Below are 20,222 nucleotides of genomic sequence, written 5' to 3'. Positions count from 1 at the left end.
AGAGAGCCGAAAAGGGGGGCAGCGGAGGCGAGGACGGCAGCCGAGAGACAACAAGGGGGCACGTTAGAAACTCTCGATCATTGCCGGAAACTACCGAGGTAAACCGAGGGACGCTGGGAACCGTCGGACAATACCGACCGCAGGGGGGGGGGGGACGGGGGCGGGGCCCAGCCCGGCGTGGGGCGGAGCTCGGCGCCGGGGGAGCTTTTTCTGCCCTGGCGGCCGCAGATCGACCTCACTCAGTCAAGATCTTTGCGACATTCGCCAACCCTGTGCTGGACTGGGGATGTGAACCCGCGAGGCGGGAGGTGGCCACCGCACCGAGCTCCGGTTAGAATTGCGTTCCCAGCGCCTCCCTCCGTTCCCGGCCTAGAATAAATAAGTGCTTGATCGTCTGTGCGTTTGTTGGGAACTCTGCCTTTTCCAAACTGCTTCTTCATTTCTCAGGTTCCGCATCTGAAAAATGGGTGTACTAACAAACACTTCCTTCAAGGGACTGTTGTGAAGATTAGAAACGATGTATGCATAAGGAAACACATATTAACCCCCCCCCCACACACACACAAAGGTCGGCTCTAATCCCTCAAGGTCCCTATGGTCTAGCACTGAGGTTCTTAACCTCTTCTGATTCACAGTCCCTTTAAAATGCGGTGGAAGCTACGGCCCTTCTTTCCAGAAAAAAAAAAAAAGCACGTAGAGATATACAAAACGTTAGCCACTTTCCACGGAGATTCTTACACACACACCCCTCCACGAAGTTCATCCATATATACTCCGAAGATTCAGGAACTCCAGGTTAAGAGCTTGCTCTACAGAAAGAGGCACCTATTAAGTATCAGATGCTTTTCAGACATTATCTCTTTTAATCCACAAAAGCCCCATGTGTTAGGGATTATTATTGTCTCCATTTTGTAGATGAAGAAGCTGATTCTCAAGGAGTGGGAGTTGGTTTATATAGCTACTGAATAACAGAGCTGAGACTAGGGTTTTTTTCCTTGACTCTTCTTTAAGTGGTATATCATATCATTGGCTATTCTATTTTTTTACCTGCTTTTTAATTTAATTTTATTTGCTTTTTGTATGGCCGCACCTTCAGCATATGGAGGTTCCCAGGCTAAGGGTCAAATCCGAGCTGCAGCTGCCTGCCACAGCCACAGCCACTGCAACAGAATCCTTAACCCACTAAGTGAGGCCAGGGATGGAACCCGAATCCTCATGGATACTAGTATGTCAGGTTTATAACCCACTAAGAACTCCCCCTGCTTTCTTAAATTGAAGTATATTTGGTGTACAATATTGTATGTTACAGGTGCACAGTATAGTGGTTCGTATTTTCTAAAGGTTATACTCCATTCATAATTATAAAATATTGGCTACATTCCTCATGTTATACAATATGCTCATTTTATACGTGATAGTTTGTATTTTATAGTCTCCTACCCCTAAACTGTCCTTCCCCCTTCTCGCTTCTCCCAGTGTAACCCCTAGTTGGTTCTTTGTATCTGTGAATCTGCTTTTTTGTTACATTCACTAGTTTGTTGCATTTTTCAGGTTCCACATATGAGTAATATCATACTTTTTTTTTGTCTTTTCTAGACCGCTTCCCGCGGCATATGGAGGTTCCCAGGCTAGGCGTTGAATCGGAGCTGTAGCACCCACCTATGCCAGAGCCACAGCAATGAGGGATCCGAGCCGCGTCCGCGACCTGCTCTACAGCTCACGGCAACGCTGGATCCTTAACCCACTGAGCAAGGGCAGGGATCGAACCCGAAACCTCATGGTTCCTAGTAGGATTTGTTAACCACTGCGCCACGATGGGAAATCCAGTGATATCATACTTTTCCTGACTTTTTTTTTTTTAAGGGCCGCATCCCTGGAAGTTCCCAGGCTGGCAATCGAATGGAAGTTGCAGCTGCCGGCCTACACCACAGCCACAGCAACACCAGATCTGAGCCACGTCTGCGACCTACGCCACAGCTCACAGCAATGCTGGATCCTTAACCCAGAGAGCGAGGCCAGGGATTGAACTGGCATCCTCATAGATACTAGTAGGGTTCATTAATTCCTGAGCCACAACGGGAACTCCTTGACTTGATATTCTTTTTATGATGGTATTGCCTTTTAGAGAAAAGAGGGCTATAATACAGGTTAACAAATAACAATAGATAAAAATTACAAAGCTAGCCAATAACCAATGAAAGTAACAGTAAGAAAATGTTATTGAATCACAATGGGAAGATAAATTAATTTTGACTGGGGAGAGAAAAACATATTGGAGGAGGTAACCCTGAGGAATTTTAACCCACAGAAAATTAGGGTGGATTAGAACATAAGCACAGTGCCTGACATTCATACATACATATATATATATATATATATATTTTGTCTTTTTGCTTTCTCTAGGGCTGCTCCTGCAGCATATGGAGGTTCCCAGGCTAGGGGTCTAATCGGAGCTGTAGCCACCGGCCTACACCAGAGCCACAGCAACGCGGGATCTGAGCCATGTCTGCGAACTACACCACAGCTCATGGCAGACGCCAGATCCTTAACCCACTAAGCAAGGGCAGGGATCGAACCCACAACCTCAATTCCTAGTCGGATTCGTTAACCACTGCGCCACAAAAGGAACTCCTTTTTTTTTTTTTTGTCTTTTCCTGGCACATATTAAAGTCTCAATAAATGTTTACTAAATAAATTCTTTCTGTAAATAGTATCTCCAGTCAGCTTTCTGTTTGGGGGGTAAGATAAGTCTGGAAACAGAATGAAAAATGGATTAGAGAGCAGGGGTCCTTTAGAAAGAGAGGCAAGTTAGTGGGTTCCAGTAATAATCATGACTAGAGGGAATGAAAGGCTGATTTATCACAGTGGCTGTGGCCATGGAAAGGAAGACATTGCTGGGAGAAACAACACAAGTAAAGCTGATTGGATTCTCAGGGTGAAAGAGATGGGGGAATTGAAGATGACTTTGAGGTTTCAAGTCTGGGTGACTGAGAGGGTGATGATACCATTAACTGAGATATGGAACACAGGAAGAGAAGCAGATGCGGGGGAAGATGAAGAGTTTAAAGCTAGTATTGTTGTTCCTTTATTTGCAGAATCTACCTCTAAGTCAGACCTCCACACCAGTCTCAACAGGGACGCTGCTCCCACAACAGCTAAAGGTGGATATTCTGGTCTGGATTAGGTCAGAGGAAAGAGCTATAGATGTGCCCACAGGAGCCAAGACTCTATGTTTCATCTGGCCAAGACAGTAGAGCTTTGACAGTGGTGTCAGTGTGATTGAGCCAAGGAAGGGGCATAGCATAGGATAGGGGGAGGTTCAGACCCTCCACTACATGGGATGAAATAATTTAGAAGAGAGGTGGTTGGGAATGGTGGTGGTGGTGAACACATCCTTCCCGGGATCTAGGTGGTCTGAGGATTTTTGAGCCTGTGACAATATTGGATACCCAGCTTTCGTCTCTGCTTAATACAGGTTACAGTGGTGGGGTTACACCTACAAATTAGATTAACACCTAATCTCCCAGAGGATTTAGCCTGTGTCATAGCACACATTGGCCACACCCTCTTGTAAAGCCCTGGTTTCTAAGGTTCTTTCCACCGGAAGTCATGACAAAAGGAAATGTGTGGGTGGGGAGGGGTAGTGGGTAAGGGGCCCAGGTTCCTGACACAGTCTACACCCAGGAAACAAGGAGTAAGCGCCATGTTGAAGCCACCATTGCCAGTCAGATCCCTCTTATTCCTGCAGCTGCCTCTGCTGGGGGTGGGGCTGAACCTGAAGGTCCTCACGCACAGTGGGAATGAAGACATCACAGCTGGTGGGAAACTGGGACGTTGGGGGCGGGGTTGGTCAGCCGGGGGAGGCTGGCTGTGGGAAGGGGTCGTATAGAATTCTGGAACCTGCCACTGGACCATTAGAAGGATGTGGGCAGAATTTTAGAGTACTGGGGGGAGGGCAAGGGGAAGGGTTCCCTGCCTAGTGCTGCTTCTTCTTCTGACCATCATGTCTTCTCTTTGCCTCCCCCACTTCATTTTCTCCCCGTCCTAGATTTCCTCCTGCTCTCTACACCCCCTGGGACTCTCAACGTTTCCACTCTACCCCTCCCAAAGGTTCAGTGTTTTGTGTTCAATGTCGAGTACATGAATTGCACTTGGAACAGCAGCTCTGAGCTCCAGCCCACCAACCTGACTCTGCACTACTGGTATGAGAAGGGAAGAGGGGATATAGCACAGGGGAGGGAGGAAGAGGCGCTGGGCTAGATATGAGAGATTGCGTGAGGACCAAGAAAGAGGTTAGCCAGCATCCCAGGCTTCCCACTATATTCTCATGGGGTAAGTCATAAGTCAGTTCGTAGGAGCTGAGGCTGGACTGTGGAATCTGTAGTATTCACATTTACCTCACTGTTATTCTTCCTTGAAATCCTTCTCTAGGTACAAGACCTCTAATGATGATAAAGTCCAGGAGTGTGGCCACTATCTATTCTCTGAAGGGATCACTTCTGGCTGTTGGTTTGGAAAAGAGGAGATCCGCCTCTACCAAACATTTGTTGTCCAGCTCCAGGACCCACGGGAACCCAGGAGGCAGGACCCACAGACGCTAAAACTGCAGGATCTGGGTAATTTGGAAATGGGGAGGGTCAAGGGATATTGTGGGGGTATTGGTGTATGTAGAGTGGTGTTGGACCATAAGGGTACTTGGGCAGAAAAGAAGAAGTGAGGGATCCATTGGGGTCGGGAGGAGGGATCAGGAGCACTGCCCTCAGGATCCTGACTTGTCTAGGCCAGGGGAATGACCACACACGCACACATATCTCCAGTGATCCCCTGGGCGCCGGCGAATCTGACCCTTCGCACCCTGAGTGAATCCCAGCTAGAACTCAGCTGGAGCAACCGATACTTGGACCATTGTTTGGAGCACCTCGTGCAATACCGGAGTGACCGGGACCGCAGCTGGACTGTGAGTGAGTGGGAACAGCAGCTGGGGCTGAGCAAGTGGGGATAAAGGATTCAATCAGTCCAATAGGAAGGCTTGATTCCCAGCTCCTATTCCCTGCATCACGGTGCCTCTGCCCACCTTCTCCCCTCCTTCGACTCCTTTCTCTGTCGTCACCAGTAAATTTTCCTTACTCTTACCAATAGCAGACAGACAAGTAAACAAAAGCCGAGCCTTTAAGGGGATCTGGAGAGGAGGCCAGTGAAGGGAGCGATGAGGCTTGAGTAGTCAAGAGAGGATGGAGAAACTGGGAAGAACCAGAGGATGACCTGGGGTGGGAGGGGCAGCAGTTTTAATTCTCCCTTCTTTTATAGACACCCAACTTTCTCTCACCCTCTTTCTCCCCAAGGAACAATCAGTGGATCACAGACAAAGCTTCTCTCTGCCTAGTGTGGATGCGCAGAAGCTCTACACATTCCGTGTTCGGAGCCGCTATAACCCACTCTGTGGAAGTGCTCAGCGTTGGAGCGACTGGAGCCACCCGATCCACTGGGGCAACACTTCAAAGGGTAAAATGGGCCCACTGTGCCACTGACGCATGAGACCAGTACCCCAACCCTTGTAGCACTGCTATCTTTGGCTCTACCCCTAAGCCCCCAACTTGGTGACCCATCTCCTCTGACTGTTCAGCTCCAGACAGGGGTGTTCTGTGTAGGGCTAGATTGGTGGTGTGTTGTTAGAGTTGGGGGGGGGTGTGGATTGAGAAGGCGGTTGAGGGGGCACTCAAAGGGGAGAGAGAACGTATCATAAAATTTCCCTGCAGCATGTCCAGAAAGCCTGCATGGTGAAACTGGCTTTGGAACCAGGCAAATCTAGGGTCTAAACCTGCCTCTGCCACTTCTTACCTCCTTGACCTTGGGCACATCACTCAGCTCTTTGATTCTGTCTCCTCCTCTATAAAATGGCGTTACTAGTTGCTCCCCGCCCCCCTCAGGAGTTGTGAGGATTAAGTATATATTAAGGAAGTGTTTAGCACAGTGCCTGGCCCCAAGTTGGAGCTCTAAATGCTGGCATACAGTAAGGGCATTATAAATGTTAGGTCTCTTTTTCCTTCCTCTTTTCCATAGAGAATCCTCTGCTGTTTGCATTGGAAGCTGTGCTTATCCCGCTTGGCTCCATGGGACTGATTGTCGGCCTCATGTGTGTGTATTGCTGGCTGGAACGGTGAGCTTTTGGAATCCCGGAATAGTGAGGTGGAGGTGGCTGGAAATAGTAGAGGAGGGTTATTACAGGGTCTCCAGGAGTAGAGGGTGGGAGGGTAAGGAGTGAGAGGAGTTCTCCAAAAGATCATGGTGATGCAAGGAGGATGCAGGCATGGAGAATGCAGAATCACTTCATTCCATATGGGAGAACTGGGAGGAGGGTAATAACCGATGTGCTCCTGCTCCCTCTTTCTGCCCCCTCAGGACCATGCCCCGAATTCCTACCCTCAAGAACCTAGAGGATCTGGTTACTGAATATCATGGGAACTTTTCGGTGAGAATGTTGTCATAGGCAGACTGCGGTCCCATCAACGGCCAACTGCCTGCCTGCTAGACAGGCAGAGTAGGAGGGCGGGGGGTGGGGGGGGCTGCATTAACAGTCAGGCCGACCGATTGGGGTAGGGGCTAGACAGAGACAGACACCCGGGAGAACTGATCCTAGCTTGGTGGAAGCAGATGGAAACAGTGGTCTTGGGGGCCCAGCAGTGTGTGTGTGTGTGTATGTGTGTGTGTGTCTTCTGTAATCACAGTGGTTGCAGATGTTGTGAGTGTTCCCTTGGCACAGAGCCTGGGTCTTTTACTTCCTGCTCCTAATTGACCCCTGACCTGGAGATATCTGTCTTTAGGCCTGGAGTGGTGTGTCTAAGGGATTGGCCGAGAGTCTGCAGCCAGACTACAGTGAACGGCTCTGCCACGTCAGCGAGATTTCCCCAAAAGGAGGAGCTCTTGGGGAAGGGCCTGGGGGCTCCCCCTGCAGTCAGCATAGCCCCTACTGGGCTCCCCCATGTTACACCCTGAAACCTGAAACCTGAGCCCTGAAACTCTGACAGAAGAACCCCAGGGTCCTGTAACCCTCAAATGGTACTAACTTGCCCTCATCCAACCAACCTGGGTCCAATGTTCACTTCGCCCCACTGCGGCTAATTTTGAATTTTGTGCCCCCATAACTGCCCCCTCATTCAATATGTCCCACTCGAGAATTGCCCCTATGCCCTGTACATGTTTCTCATCTCCCCCAATCCAGCCCTTCCTCCTCACAGCATTGCTTTCACGCATGCATCCCTCCTTCCCTCTTTCCATCTACCCTTCAATTTTTCCCCAAAATAATGAGAAATAAAATTTCTGTTGATAATCATCAAGCATGTCTGTTGTTGGAGCGGGCAGCAAGGGAAACGGGGTGGGGGGGGTGTGCAATGAGGGTGGGAGGCATGGTGCCCCCGGGGAGGTGGTGGGAAAAAGGAGCCATGAGCTCATGCAGTTCATGGAGGCAGTAGTACTACAAATTAACTAGAAAAGAGTCCTACTCCAGAAACGCATTTTGCTCTAGGTGTCCTGCACTCCTCCTAGGGGCCAGTTTAGAGTTAGATTTCCCGTGTTGCCCTCATTTTCTTTTCTGTTGTTGTTGTTGCCCCCACTTTCAATAAAACTTTTATAGACCGTCCCCCATCCAAGTTCTTCTCCCCTTAGCCTTACTCCACCTTCTGCCATGCAGACCACTTCTGACCTCATAATCCCTCTACTGCAGCCTCGGGCCCCACCCCTAGGGATGCTGGTTATCCACAGCTGCCAAAAGCTCTCTCCTGTCTGCCTGGTCTGGGCCTCCTCAGCCAATGTAGTTCATCTGCCTCTCCAGCACTTCCCCCTCCACCAAACTTATGGACCCACTTAGCCCCCCAAGACCTCTAGAATACCCTCCTTTGGCCATGACTCATCAAGACTCTCTCTGAAGAGTGGGAAGAACTTGAGAGCATGTTCATCTTTATCAAACATGGAGGTGAGGGGTCTCACAGAGCTGTAGGGCTGGGGATGTTTGAGGGCAGTGGAGTTCACAGGGATGGTGTAAATAGGGAAGGGCCACATGCCCCATCCCATCTCTTCTCAGATAATCAGCAGTTTCTGGCCAATATTAATTGTTCTGTCCTCCTGTTGCTGCATTTTGTCCGCCGTAAAATGGGGCTGCCTAAAACAGGTGAGGAGACTGGGGAGGGCACTAAGGGCCAAGGGTCAGAAGTAGTAGGGTAATCTGTGGCCCCTGAGTCCCCCTGCTGGCCAGAAGAGAGCTCCAACCCATTCTGGGTAGGATCACTGGGCCCTTCTGCTCCCACTCTCCTTCCTTAGGCTGCCCCAATTACCTTGTGGCCTCCCTCCAGACACCATCGATTTGTGTGATGAAACGGGGACAATGAAGTTGTTTTTCCTGACGAAGACCCCCGGAGACTATGCCAACAAATTACTTACACCTCGAAGCACCTACTTCGTTTGTAAGGTGGAGCGTGGGGCACCAGGTAGAGGCTTGGGAGCATTCCCCAGAGATAAAGCAAGGCCCTAAAGGTGGACTGTGAATTTATCCTTCAAATAGGGCCCCCGAAATCAGATCGAAATTGACCATCTCAGGTCAGCCTAAGAAAGAGCACTGCCGCTGGAGTTCCCGTCGTGGCCCGGCGGAAACAAATCCAACTAGGGACCATGAGATTGGGGGTTCGATACCTGGCCTCGCTCAGTGGGTTAAGGATCCGGTGTTGCCACGAGCTGTGCTGTAGGTCGCGGATGCGCCTTGGATACCGTGTTGCTGTGGTTGTGGCGTAGGCTGGCGGCTACAGCTGTGATTCGACCCCTAGCCTGAGAACCTCCATATGCTGCAGGTGCAGCCCTAAAAAGCAAAAAAAAAAAAAAAAAAAAAGGAAAGGAAAGAAAGAACACTGCCTCTATGACAACGGGTAGGTTAGCACATCCTATGTCCCCCAACCTAGGGATGGACCTGATGGGAGGAAATAAGGTACATCAGCTCAAGGTAGTTGAGTAGTAGAGTCCTGAAATCTTGGGCTTTGGAAGGGTAGAGATTGGGTGGAAGGGGCTGGGGATAGTACACTGCTGTGTTCGCAGGAACTCGACTTGAAAATGCCTATAGGGCTTTTGTGCCCCTCCTGAAGAATCCAGAACCTGAGATAATTGGTAAGGAGCATGATGGAGAAGGGGGGAACATGGAGGTGACTGTACACAGCTGGGTGGTGGAGGATATAGAGTGGGATTGGTGTACTATGGCAGGTAGGATCACCGGATCCCAGAGAAGGGGGAATAGGGTCTAGATCCACTTCAGGAGGGATGTTTAACTCAAAGCAGGTGGAGTGTGTGCATGTGTGTCACTCATGCCTCGTTGCCCTTTCTCAGTCATCGCCTTGGTACATCTGCCTATCACCACCACATCATTTCCATCTTTCCCTTCATCCTTTTCTCTTGGAAAAATTCCCACTGAAAAGAGCAAAGCTTAGGCACCTTCAGGTCACTCCTCAGCCTAGCTTTAGGCCTGGGTACTCCAAGTGATCGTTTGAATGATGGGAGGGACAGGATGGGTAGTTAAGGTCTGTAGCCCTCAAGAGGTTGGAGGTGCCTTTTCCTGGTTCCTAGAGAACTTGCGTACACAATGTGACATCCTGGAGAGGAATCGAGTGAAAATGCTTAGAAGCCAAGAAGCCAAGAAAGTCGTTCCAATTGACTCCTCTGCAAACCTCCCAGTAAGACTTCCCAAACGTGGTCTGTCCCAGCAACCTCCTTTCCCCACCAGCCAACCCAAAGAAGGCTCCTCCACCCCAGCCCTCCGGGATGAATTTCCTTTCCAAATTCAACATCCATGCCCAAGACCTGCCTCTAACCTCTTTTGTTCTGCCTTCGGTCCTAGTTTGTAGAAAGCTTCCCTGCAGGGGCCTCTTTATTTACTTACTGACCCTGTCCCTTTCCAGTACAAATCATCGGGACGATCAGACGAAGAGGGGCCCACTCGCAGGGGTCCGCTCTTTAGGACCAGAGCGGACTTTCTCAGTAGGAGGGACAAACATCGCTAACAAAATAAAAGTGACCAAGTGAGAGCAGCAATACCAGGTATGAAATTACTAAATTACTGGCATTAAATGTATGGTTCCTTTTTTCAAGAAGGACTTCTCCCACTATCTGCACCTAGGCTGAAGTCTGTCCCAGGCACTCTGGAGGCGCTGAGGGTGGGTAGGAGGAGCAGGAGAGGGCAGGGGCAAGCTCATGGGTGGGGGTGAGGAAAGACCTCGAAGTCTAGTACAATAAGCCTTTGAGGGACAGGGTAGGGGGTGGGGTCTTCTCCAACCAGACTACCTCCCCTTGGGAGGCCTATCAGAGCCTGCCTACTCTTGCTGGGGTTAGGTGACTGATGGGCATCTTCCCTTCCCCCACCGCACTCCACCAAGTCCCCTGCTGAAATTCCCCCACCTCCCCCCACGCTGCCGCCGGTCTGCCTCTGGGCAGTCCCTACCCCCCCCCCCCCCCCCCCCCCCCCCCCCCCGCTTCGTCGTTATCCGAGGGGAACAACGAGGCAGCAGAAACCAGAGCTGGTTATAGGCATTTATTGAATTTATTCATTTATTGATTTGACACACTTCCCCACTCCAATCTAGCACATGATACAATCTGGGTAGGCCAGGCGCTGACACAGGAAATGATGGGAACCCACAGCAGGGGTGGGGGAGGGGACAGAGCAAAGGGGACTGGAGGAGGGGCTGCTTTGGGGGCTGGGGTGGAGAAGGAGCCCCAGATGGCCTCCCTAGCAGGTGCTAGTAAACCTGATCCACATTCCCCTCCATCCCTGCTCATTTCCCAGACCCTCAGCCAAGCTCCCCAGCTCCCCCTTCCCTATTCCGCCCCTCCCCCTGCCTGCCACGGCACACGCTTCCACATAACCCCTGCAGTCAGGCAAGGGGAAGAAGGGCAGGGACAGCTGTCTGGGGCCTTGAACAGGGAGGTCTCTGTGCCTAACTTTACCACCCTAAAGCCTTCCCTCTTTCTCTTCTCCCCCCTCCTACCCCCTTCCCAGGCCACAAACTCAGTCCAGGCCCTCCATGTGCTCTCCCACCATAGCACTAACCCACAGGGGGAGACGGGAGAGTGTGGCTGCGCTGCAACACAGCACACTCCCAGGCACAAGGTGACAGAATGAGAGGGGACCTGGCTTAGCTTTTCCTTAGGGAAACTCCAAGCTCGTTCCGCGCAGACCTTATTCTAGACCTGGTCCCTCTGGGAGCTCTTCCTCTTGCTCCTTGCTCTCTGCTGGCCTGGAGTTCTCTCCCCAACTTCCCCCATGTTTCCCGGAGTAATGTCTGTAGTGTTTGCATCAGGTCACTCTGACACAGCCTTCCATCGCTAGCACCTTGCCACTGTTAAAAATCTCTATATTTGTGTTTATATTTCTTTAAAAGTTTATAAAAAGCCTTTCTGTTATCTGTAGCCTTCCAGGGGTGATTTGGCCTGGTGAGCCACTCCAGTGCTCAGACCCTGGCCCTTCCAGGTTCCCACTCCCCTCCCACCCCAATCCCACACCAATGGCCAGAGGGGCCACTGCATAAAAATCCCAGGCTCAATCCAGCCTGGACCAGCTCAGATAAGACTCTACAAAAAGTCCTGCTCCCAAAGGCAGGGGTAAGGCCACTGGTGACTTCACATTTCCAACAGCACTGCCCGCCCCTGCTACACAACTTATGGGTGGGAAGGGGGGTGGGGGGAGCCAAGGATGGCTCCTGAGAGGGGGGGGCCTTACCCCCTAATTGGCACAGTGAGAATAAACCCTCTCCCTCTCCCCCTCCCTTTTCCCTCCCCCTATAGTTCCCATATGGGGCAGATTTATCTTTATGATTTCCTCAACATCCAGGTGAGCAGACCCTACCCTAGTTCTAAAGCAGGGTCCCAAATTCCTGGGGGAGGGGTCAAGGGCAAAGAGTGGATATGGGCACGCCTGACTCATCTCTGAAGCAAGGAATAAAGCTTCCAGCCATGGCTCAGGGATCTGTGGGAAGAAAAATTGGAGGATAAGGTAAGATGTGCAATCTGGAACACGACAACTTCCCACCATCAAGGTCCATACTGAGGACAACAGAGACAGCTCCTCCCCCACCCCCCAGCTTCTCCTGTGCTGCCTTGTAAGGGGTACTGAGAGCACTGCTGCAGTGGGGCCTGGAGGTCCTGTCTGGAAACAATGCCACTCTAATAGGACATCTTCCCTCCAACTCCCAGGGAGCTCCAGCTATCCCTTGTTCTAAATCTCCCCCTTGCCCGATCATAGGACTAGCTCGACACCTAGGAGTGGGCAGAGGTTGTGAGGTGCTACCATGATTGGGGGGTGTGGGGGGTGTACCTGGCTCAAAGTTGAAGTCCAGTCCTTCGCCTCCATCCATGAGGTCACTGATGATGTTATCCATGTCACACTCCAGGTTTTCCATATACATATCAAGATCGAGATCCTGAGGCATTCGATCTTGGCTTGGAGCTTCAGCAGGGGGTGTGAGCACAGAAGCCCCCAGGGGCTTGGGGACAGGAGCACCGGCCATGACTGGAGGCGGTGCTGGCGCCATCATCTGAAGGGTGGGAACCAGACTGCTGGGCCCTGGAGCCTCTAGGGGCTTAGGACCTAGACCGCCCCCTGTGCCTAGCTTACTGGAGGAGGGTATGCTCCCCAGCAACAGAAGTGTTGGAGCCTGGGACAGAATGGGATCTACCTGGGTCATGAGGACATCAGCAGGGGGTGGTGGTGTATCAGAGGTGAGCAGAGCCTCCAGAGACTGGGAGCTGGAGAAGCACCCTTCTCCTGCTGACAGGGACCCCTCTGCTGGGCTGAAGAGGGAGGTGCTGTAGGTGTGTAAGGGGCCTGAAACCCCAGGATGCTGCAAAGAGAAGCCAGAGAGGCTGCTCCGAGGCAGCAGAGAATGGGGAGATGTGAGATTGAGCCCATCTAACAGCTCTAGATCTTCTTTTAGGGTGGGAGGGACACCCCCTGCATAGCCGCTGGCTGTGGATGGCATTTCCTCTTCCGCCAGCACCTCAGGCTCTGGCCCCCTAGGGGAGGGCCGGGTGCTGACAGTGCTAGCATTTGAACTGCTTCGTGGACGGAAGGTGCTCCATACATCGGCTTCCTCTCGGTTGCGAGAGCAAGGGCTGCCTGACCACTTGGCAAAGTGGCCAACGGGGCTCCTGGGAGTGGCACTTTCGGGTGGAGCTGGTAGCACAGCTGGTTTCTTCTTGGGGGCTTTGCTGCGGCCCCGGAGCAGCTTGCTGCTGCTATCCATGGAGGCTGCCCGGCGGCGGGGTGCCTTGCCGCTCTTGCCTCCCTCTGGATTCAGCATCCACCAAGAGCTCTTGCCGGTAGCCTCGTTGTGAACCTTGATGAACTTGCTGTGCAGGGACAGGTTGTGGCGGATTGAGTTCTGGAAGGGACAGAGGCAACAAGAAAGGGAGGTCAGTGGCCAGCAGTCCAGTCTAAAAGGATACCGTGACACAGCAGAGACTCAAAAGCTAGTCAAATCCGGCGGGGGGCGGCGGGGGGTGGGGAACAAAGGTAGGGGAGGTGGCAGGGGAGGAGACTGCACACAGTTCCCACCCGAAGTCAAGCTGCTTGACCTCTGTTCCAGATCTTTCTACACAGGGGCTGGGGGACAACCTGAGCGACAACCTACTCAGAGGGCACTATGCCACCCTTCTTCTAATAAAGCTCCCCTGCTCTCTACTCCTCCCAAGTCTCTGGGGGCTATCTGGGGCTGATGGGTGTTGCAAAGACATGCTCCTTGTTCAGCAAGAACTAGGCTCAAGTGGGAAAGAGCATTCCACAGCTCCGCCTCTTTCCTTGAGTGCAGCTTTGGGTGGAGTGTACAGGACAGTGGTGCAACAGCAGCCTAAGACTGACCCACCCTGTCCTGAGCCAGTCCTCTGAACAGGCTGAGGGGCCGGAACCTCAGCATGGCTGGTGCTCCATTCCGCACGGATTTCTTTCTTTTCTTTTCTTTCTCTCTCTCTCTCTCTCTCTCTCTCTTCCTTCCTTCCCTTTCTGATTTCTCCCAATTCTTGGACACACAGCCTCCACTACATTCAGGCCAAGCTTCTTCCTGTGCCTCAAATAGACAAGGCACATCCCTCCTGCCCTCCTTGTCGGGGGAAGGATCTCCCCTCTCTAAATTATACTAGCTCATCAAGACCAAGCTTAAGTCCCCTCTCTTTTCTAAAGTCATTGCATGACTTCTGCAGCCAAATTTCTTGTATGGTATTTTGAATCTGTTCCATGCAATCTGTTTTACCCCATCTATATTGTTTCATGTAATTTGTCTTATCAAGTGTCAACACCAGGACACAGATCACACTATCCAGGATGGCAGCCCCCAGCAGTGCCCCCCTCAGAGTGCCAAGATCCCAGTACATAATCAATATTTGTTGCCTGATTGGTGGGTGGCCCCCGGGTGATGGATGATGAATCTCCCCTTGAGGCTCCGTCAGCTCTTGAGTGCCTTGGGTATTAGAAGCTGTGTTCTTCCTTCCTCCCTCGCTGCTGATATTCTGATAGAGATAAGTTTTTTCCCAAGGACCCAGGGAGGTGAGATTACCAGCTTCTTGAGCTTCAAGAGCAGCCTATTCCATTGGTTGCTGCAGGCTAGTTACACCAGGTATTTTCCCCCACCCCAAGAACCTCCCTTCTCTTTTCTACCTCCTTTTCCCCATTTCTCCTCAGGAATTTGTGCATAGGATCTCCAACCTTAGGGGCAATTGACCTCCCACATGAAGTTCTTTAGTGTTTAGAAACGTGGGAGGAGCCCAGAAGGGCTTGGAGCAACTGAGGCTATGGACAGCCAGAAATTACTTCATGGGTTTCAGACTGGTGCTATAGATAAAGAGACCCTTTGCCTGGGGAAAGATGCTTCAGTAGTCCTTTGCTCCAGGGTTCTTTAGCCAAAGAACTCCTTGTTCCCCTGGGACCCTGTAGTAATGGCTTTCCAACTACTCTGGCTGCGTTAATAGTTTTGGTTCCTTCAAGGAATCACACTTGTCCATTCAGCCTGGGCTCTTAGTAACTGAGAAACACAGTGACTTCTGCCACCACGATTCCCCCGCCCCTGCCCCTTTCATCCTCCAACTCTAGGTCTACTGAGAAGGCTCATTCCTTTCCCTACTATTTAGTACCCATGAGGCCCATTTGCTCATCCTTTCTTCTTCTTCTTCTTTTTCTTTTTTTTCATCTTTTTGCCTTTTCTAGGGCTGCTCCCACGGCATATGGAGATTCCCAGGCTAGGGGTCAAATCGGAGCTGTAGCCGCTGGCCTACGCCACAGCCACAGCAATTCGGGATCCGAGCCGCGTCTGCAGCCTACACCACAGCTCACGGCAACGTCGGATCCTTAACCCGCTGAGCAAGGCCAGGGATCGAACCCGCAACCTCAGGTTCCTAGTCGGATTCGTTAACCACTGAGCCATGATGGGACCTCCCATCCTTTCTTCTTTAGGCCTTGGAACTAGTACGTGGTACAGCCACCTTCCTGGAGAGGTCAGCTCCCTAGAAGCCTGTCGTTCTTGCCTGTTGGAAAGGGGGGGCAGGTGTGACTGCTAACTGCTCCCCCAGCCGCCTAAACTAAGCCTTCTTGTTCTAGGTGAGTGCCGCCCCCTGCTGGGGTGGTAGTAACCTTGGCACATCACCAGAGAAGCCAATTTAGGCTTGAGGCCTCCCTCCCCCCTTGGAGTAGGGTGGAGGTGGGGAGTGAGAGGTGAGAGACTTGGGGGCCCCAGATTTGGCCTTGCCATCATTCCATGGCAGCATGTATTAGCAGAAAGGGCATACGATTTACAGTTAGACTTGAGTTCAAGTCTTCATTCTATTGATTTTGGCAAGTTTCCCAACCTTGCTTTATCTTTGTTTCCTAATATGTAAAATGTGGAATCTCAGAATCGCTGTGAAGATGAATACAATTTAAAAAACTCAATTACTTTGTAAACTGAGAAACCCCATATAAGTGGGACTACACTCCCACAGCAAAACTAGCAACTCATAGTTATTTCTTCTACCCTGGAAAACGAACCTAAGGGAAAAGAAAAACAGCTGTGTAGGCTGGGTCCAAGGAGGGGAGCTCTTTATGAGCTGAGACTCGTGTGGCAGTCTACCCAGAAATAGTGCCAAGGGTCTCAGTCAGCTGTCCTGCTTTCTGTTCTGCCCAACCCCTAGGGATATTGTAGATCTGCTCCCTTGATCTCTTCTACCTAGAAGACCCTCTGCTCATTCAACCCTCTGTATTTCCTTGCATCCTGATCTCACCACTTATGGGGGTACAAGACGTCAATAGGAGTTGAAGCTCCCCTGTTTCGTGATTAGAGTCCCATGTTTCTCAGGACAAGCTTTTAGAGCATCTAGTGAGATGGTCCCTCAGCGTTTCTTCATGCAAAGCCAACGGAACTCCCAACCTTGTGCTCTAAAGTCAGAGTCTTATCTCTCTATTTTTCCCCTCGAATATTCCTCAAGAGTGAATGAAAACTTCCCCCACAACTTGGACAGCCCCTTACTAGGCAGAGTTTCGTGGCATTATATAGGGTAAACTGAAGCAGCCTCCTCCTTTCTCTTAGTGCGTAAGATCCGCTACGTCACCCCATGGATATCACTCTTTTTACCTTTTGCCACTTCACTCCATCTTCTTGGGTAGCAGAGTTCTAGAACAGTGCTTCTACCCTGAGGTATTGGGAGGCAAGCAGGGAATCCAAGTAATCCCACAGGAATGGGAGAAAAGGTGTAGGAGTGGGAGGTGGAGGAGGAGGGAAGGCTAGGTTCCTGTGGGGAATCCACACAGTTCCTGCTGTACATAGGATAAAGACTTCTCTGTGGGGATAAGTGTTTGGGGCAGCCCAAGCCAAAGTGCTGGGAGTGTTGAGCAGTGAGCAGAGAATTCAATTTTTCTCCAGGGCAAGGACAGTGTCTTATTCATCTGTGATCCTCCAGCATCAAGCACCGAGCAGCATATACTATGTCCTAAGTAAATGTTTGTCTAATTGAGGAGGGAAGGTGGCTCTCTGGGGTGGAGGTGTAAAAGGGGCCCCAGAGTAGTAGCAAGGAGACTGGGGGACCCAGGGGCAGACAGGTATTGGGACGGAGGTAGGGGGGTTCATAGTTACCTTCCATCCTGCTGAGCTGTTGCTGTCCCCCTTGTCCTTGAAGTAGGGCACGGTGCGGACCATCCACTCATAGATCTGGGCGAGTGTCAGTCGCTTCTCGGGGGCGCTTTCAATGGCCTGGCTGATGAGTTCTGCATATGACTGATTTCCCCAGGCATTCCGGCGGGAGCCTCCCTTCCGAGGACCTGTTACAGCCCCCAGGATCCCGGGCTGGGGGCCCCCTGCCGGGTCTGGGAGCCGGTTGGGCAACAGGGTCGGCTGGGAGCGCCCCTCCGAGCGCCCCTCCGGGTGTACCTTCTCTCCCAGACCTGACTCCACCTCGGGCGGCTCGGGCGGCTCGGGAGCGAGCTCTGGTCGGGGAAGGGGCCAGGTGCAGGAGCGGGGACGGCTCTGGGGTTCGAAGTCGGGATCGAGGTCTACGGTCGCGGCAGCCTGTCTGGCTGAATTCTCATTCCCTGGATCCATACGTGGAGCTGGACCTCCGCCGCTCAGCGTTCAGAGGAGCCTGCCACAGTCCCTTGCGATGCCTCCCCCCAGGGGGGAAGCACCGAGGGCCAGGAGGCACATTCCTGCCAGTCCTCAGAAAGTCTCGAACTTCCCCCTCACCCCTGAACGCTAGCCCCTAAGCTGTCCCTTCCACACAGTTAGTTGTCTGATCCTCTCCTCCACTACAGCAGCCTGCAGCCTCAGAGCTGTGAGCTCCGAGACACCACCTGTAACCTCCGCCTAGCGAAGGCACTTTTTCCCCAACCTCTCACTCAGCTTCCTGCTCTTTTAAATCTGAGGCACCGTATCCCCTCACATATCGCACTCCCATCACAGAACGTCTCCTAAGCCGTAGTTCCCTCCCCCTTTTAAGTTGCTGCCCCCCGGACACTCCTCCCGAATTTCCTCCACCCGGATCGCTGCCCTCCCCCACGCCCCGCTCCCCCGCGTCACTTGCCCCTCCCCTGACTCCCCCTCCCCCCGCCTCTTTCCTCCCCCCCCAACTCTTAATCCGGTCCACGTCCCGGCGGCCCCAGGCTCTCGAATTCCCGCACCAATCCCCCTATCAACCCCCCCACCCCCCGCCCCCCGGGTTTCCCTTTTGTTTTGCTCCAAGCAGCGGCCCCCGCCTGACGTCTCTGTTTACCACTCGCCGGGGCAGCCATCTGCGCACGCGCCTGGAGAGTCGGTTGGGAAACCGAGTTCTCTAGTCGTGCCACCCTGGTCGGGCTTTGGGACTACATCTCCCGTCCTACTTCGCGGCTAGCAGCCCGATAAGGGTGGCAGGAGAGCGGCGTGGCAGGATATAGAGAGAGGGAACATTAATTATTAGAGGTCGTCGCGGACTTTTTCTTTTCTTTAAAAATCATTTTCCTCCTCCCCGCACCCCGCCCCCTCCCCCGTCCTCCCTGTGATTCGGGGATCGCCTAGATGACCGTGTGAGGAGATGCTAGAAGAGGGCAAAAAGAAAGAATGCGGTCCCTGCAAGAGGCAAGAAGTAAAGAACTGGCTAGTAAATAGGCTGTTGTCGCGTTGAGGAGTTGGGTGCTGGGCTTGGGGCACATAAACAAATGGTTAGCTGATGATAGTGTCTCCCCCACCGCCCTCAACTCCCCATACGCAGTTCTCACAGATAGTGCGGTTGCTGACCAATCAGTTTTCTCCACTGGCTCTTCTGGCCTTTCCTCAAATATTGATGTTCTCCAGGTTCCCATCTTCGGCGGCTTCACTTCTCATTCAACAGGTTCCAAACAGAACACATTATCTGTTCCTGCACCCACACCCCCAATCCTCTGGATATCTTATCTCAGAATTTGGTTAATGGTTGTCCTAATCTATCCAGTCTCCTAAGCTAGATTTACCCTTCATCTTTTCATCTCCGTAACCTCCCACGTCCAAATCCCAGTTCAAGATCTTACTTATCACGGGACTAAATTGCAGCAATGTCTTAATCGGGGGCCCCCCACCATGAATCTCTTCCCAACTGCGGTTTATGTTCTGTGCTGTCAACAAAGTAACTTTTCTGAGAAATATTTCTGGTAATAACAACTAAAATTTATGGAGCATTTATTCCGTGCCAGGTACTGTGCTGATTGCTTTATGTACATTAGCTCCTTTACTCTTCAAATCAACCATATGAGATAGGGTACCACTGTTATCCCCATTTTACAGACAAAGGTACTAAATCTTATTTAGTGACTTGTCCAGAGTCATACAGGAGAAGCTGGAGAACTGGGATATCACTTATATGTGATCAGAGTGTTTTCCTGCTTAAAACTTACTTTCATTTTCCCCATTGCCAATGTGATAAAGCTCAAACTCCTTAGCAAGACAAGCAGGTCTCTTCAGATTCAGGCCTTTGCCTGTCTCTCCTGCTAGGTCTTTCACCAGGCACATTAAGTTCGGACCAGTCCAAGTTTCACACTATTTCCTGGAAATATTGTACATCCCCTTCATACCTTTCCTTCCACATCCTGGGATGTCCTCCTTCTCATCATCCCTTCCCCAAGTCACTTATTCTGGAAAACTCCTATTCAGTCTTCTCTGTCCCCCTCAGGTATAATTCTCCCTTTTCTGCATTCCCAAGCATTTTGTGCAGGCTTACTTTATATAGCACGGACCATACTGTATTATAATTATTTGCCTATGTGTATGTCTCTTTCACTAAACTGTGAACTCCTTGACGGCAGAGACTAGGTTTCTGTAGCTCTGTGATCCCACATAGTAGACATTCAATAAGTGTTGGTTGAACGAGTGGGATCAGGAATCAAGTGACATTGCACTCGTACATTTGGCAACTTTTCTTTTTGTCTTTTTTTAGGGCCGCACCCGTGGCATATGGAGGTTCCCAGGCTAGGGGTCTAATCAGAGCTACAGCTGCTGGCCTATGGCATAGCCACAGCAATGCCAGATCCGAGCCGCATCTTCCACCTACATTGCAGCTCATGGCAACGCAGGATCTTTAACCCACTGAGCGGGGCCAGGGATCTAAACTGCAACCTCATGGTTCCTAGTAGGATTCGTTTCTGCTGTGCCACGACAGGAACTCCGCATTTGGCAACTTTTTAATAAATGTATCATATTTATTTTCTGCCTGGCCATATCCAATTTTTCCTG

The 20,222-nt window shown here is 51.5% G+C and overlaps 3 protein-coding genes across 6 annotated transcripts; 2 read left to right on the top strand and 1 right to left on the bottom strand.

Annotated features, from left to right (window-relative positions):
• IL2RG (interleukin 2 receptor subunit gamma) lies at positions 1 to 7,330 on the top strand. 3 transcript variants are annotated; one of them, XM_047765810.1, is made up of 8 exons: positions 1 to 98; positions 4,049 to 4,202; positions 4,432 to 4,616; positions 4,818 to 4,957; positions 5,343 to 5,502; positions 6,061 to 6,157; positions 6,400 to 6,469; positions 6,822 to 7,330. In XM_047765810.1, the coding sequence occupies exons 2-8, from the start codon at positions 4,141 to 4,143 to the stop codon at positions 7,005 to 7,007; spliced, it is 900 nt and encodes a 299-aa protein (XP_047621766.1). In that variant the 5' UTR covers positions 1 to 98; positions 4,049 to 4,140; the 3' UTR covers positions 7,008 to 7,330. The 3 variants fall into 3 exon arrangements, with proteins under 3 accessions (XP_047621766.1, XP_047621764.1, XP_047621765.1); XM_047765808.1 differs by lacking the exon at positions 1 to 98 and adding an exon at positions 2,772 to 3,161; XM_047765809.1 differs by lacking the exon at positions 1 to 98 and adding an exon at positions 3,650 to 3,818.
• A 361-nt stretch (positions 7,331 to 7,691) lies between these two features.
• CXHXorf65 (chromosome X CXorf65 homolog) lies at positions 7,692 to 10,034 on the top strand. Its single transcript, XM_047765614.1, has 6 exons — positions 7,692 to 7,969; positions 8,078 to 8,164; positions 8,346 to 8,480; positions 9,079 to 9,147; positions 9,601 to 9,707; positions 9,933 to 10,034. The coding sequence occupies exons 1-6, from the start codon at positions 7,945 to 7,947 to the stop codon at positions 10,032 to 10,034; spliced, it is 525 nt and encodes a 174-aa protein (XP_047621570.1). The 5' UTR covers positions 7,692 to 7,944.
• A 514-nt stretch (positions 10,035 to 10,548) lies between these two features.
• Positions 10,549 to 18,276, bottom strand: FOXO4 (forkhead box O4). Of its 2 annotated transcripts, XM_047765066.1 has the most exons (4): positions 17,121 to 18,015; positions 12,705 to 13,409; positions 12,344 to 12,563; positions 10,549 to 11,995 (listed from the first exon to the last, which is right to left on the bottom strand). In XM_047765066.1, exons 1-4 carry the CDS (start codon positions 17,583 to 17,585, stop codon positions 11,988 to 11,990), a joined length of 1,398 nt encoding a protein of 465 aa, XP_047621022.1. In that variant the 5' UTR covers positions 17,586 to 18,015; the 3' UTR covers positions 10,549 to 11,987. The 2 variants fall into 2 exon arrangements, with proteins under 2 accessions (XP_047621022.1, XP_047621021.1); XM_047765065.1 differs by having other exon boundaries at positions 12,344 to 13,409; positions 17,121 to 18,276.
• Positions 18,277 to 20,222: the final 1,946 nt, after the last annotated feature.

Source organism: Phacochoerus africanus, chromosome X (assembly GCF_016906955.1).
Source record: "Phacochoerus africanus isolate WHEZ1 chromosome X, ROS_Pafr_v1, whole genome shotgun sequence".
In the NCBI taxonomy this organism is placed as follows: domain Eukaryota; kingdom Metazoa; phylum Chordata; class Mammalia; order Artiodactyla; family Suidae; genus Phacochoerus; species Phacochoerus africanus.
This window is presented reverse-complemented; position numbering and strand designations above follow the sequence as displayed.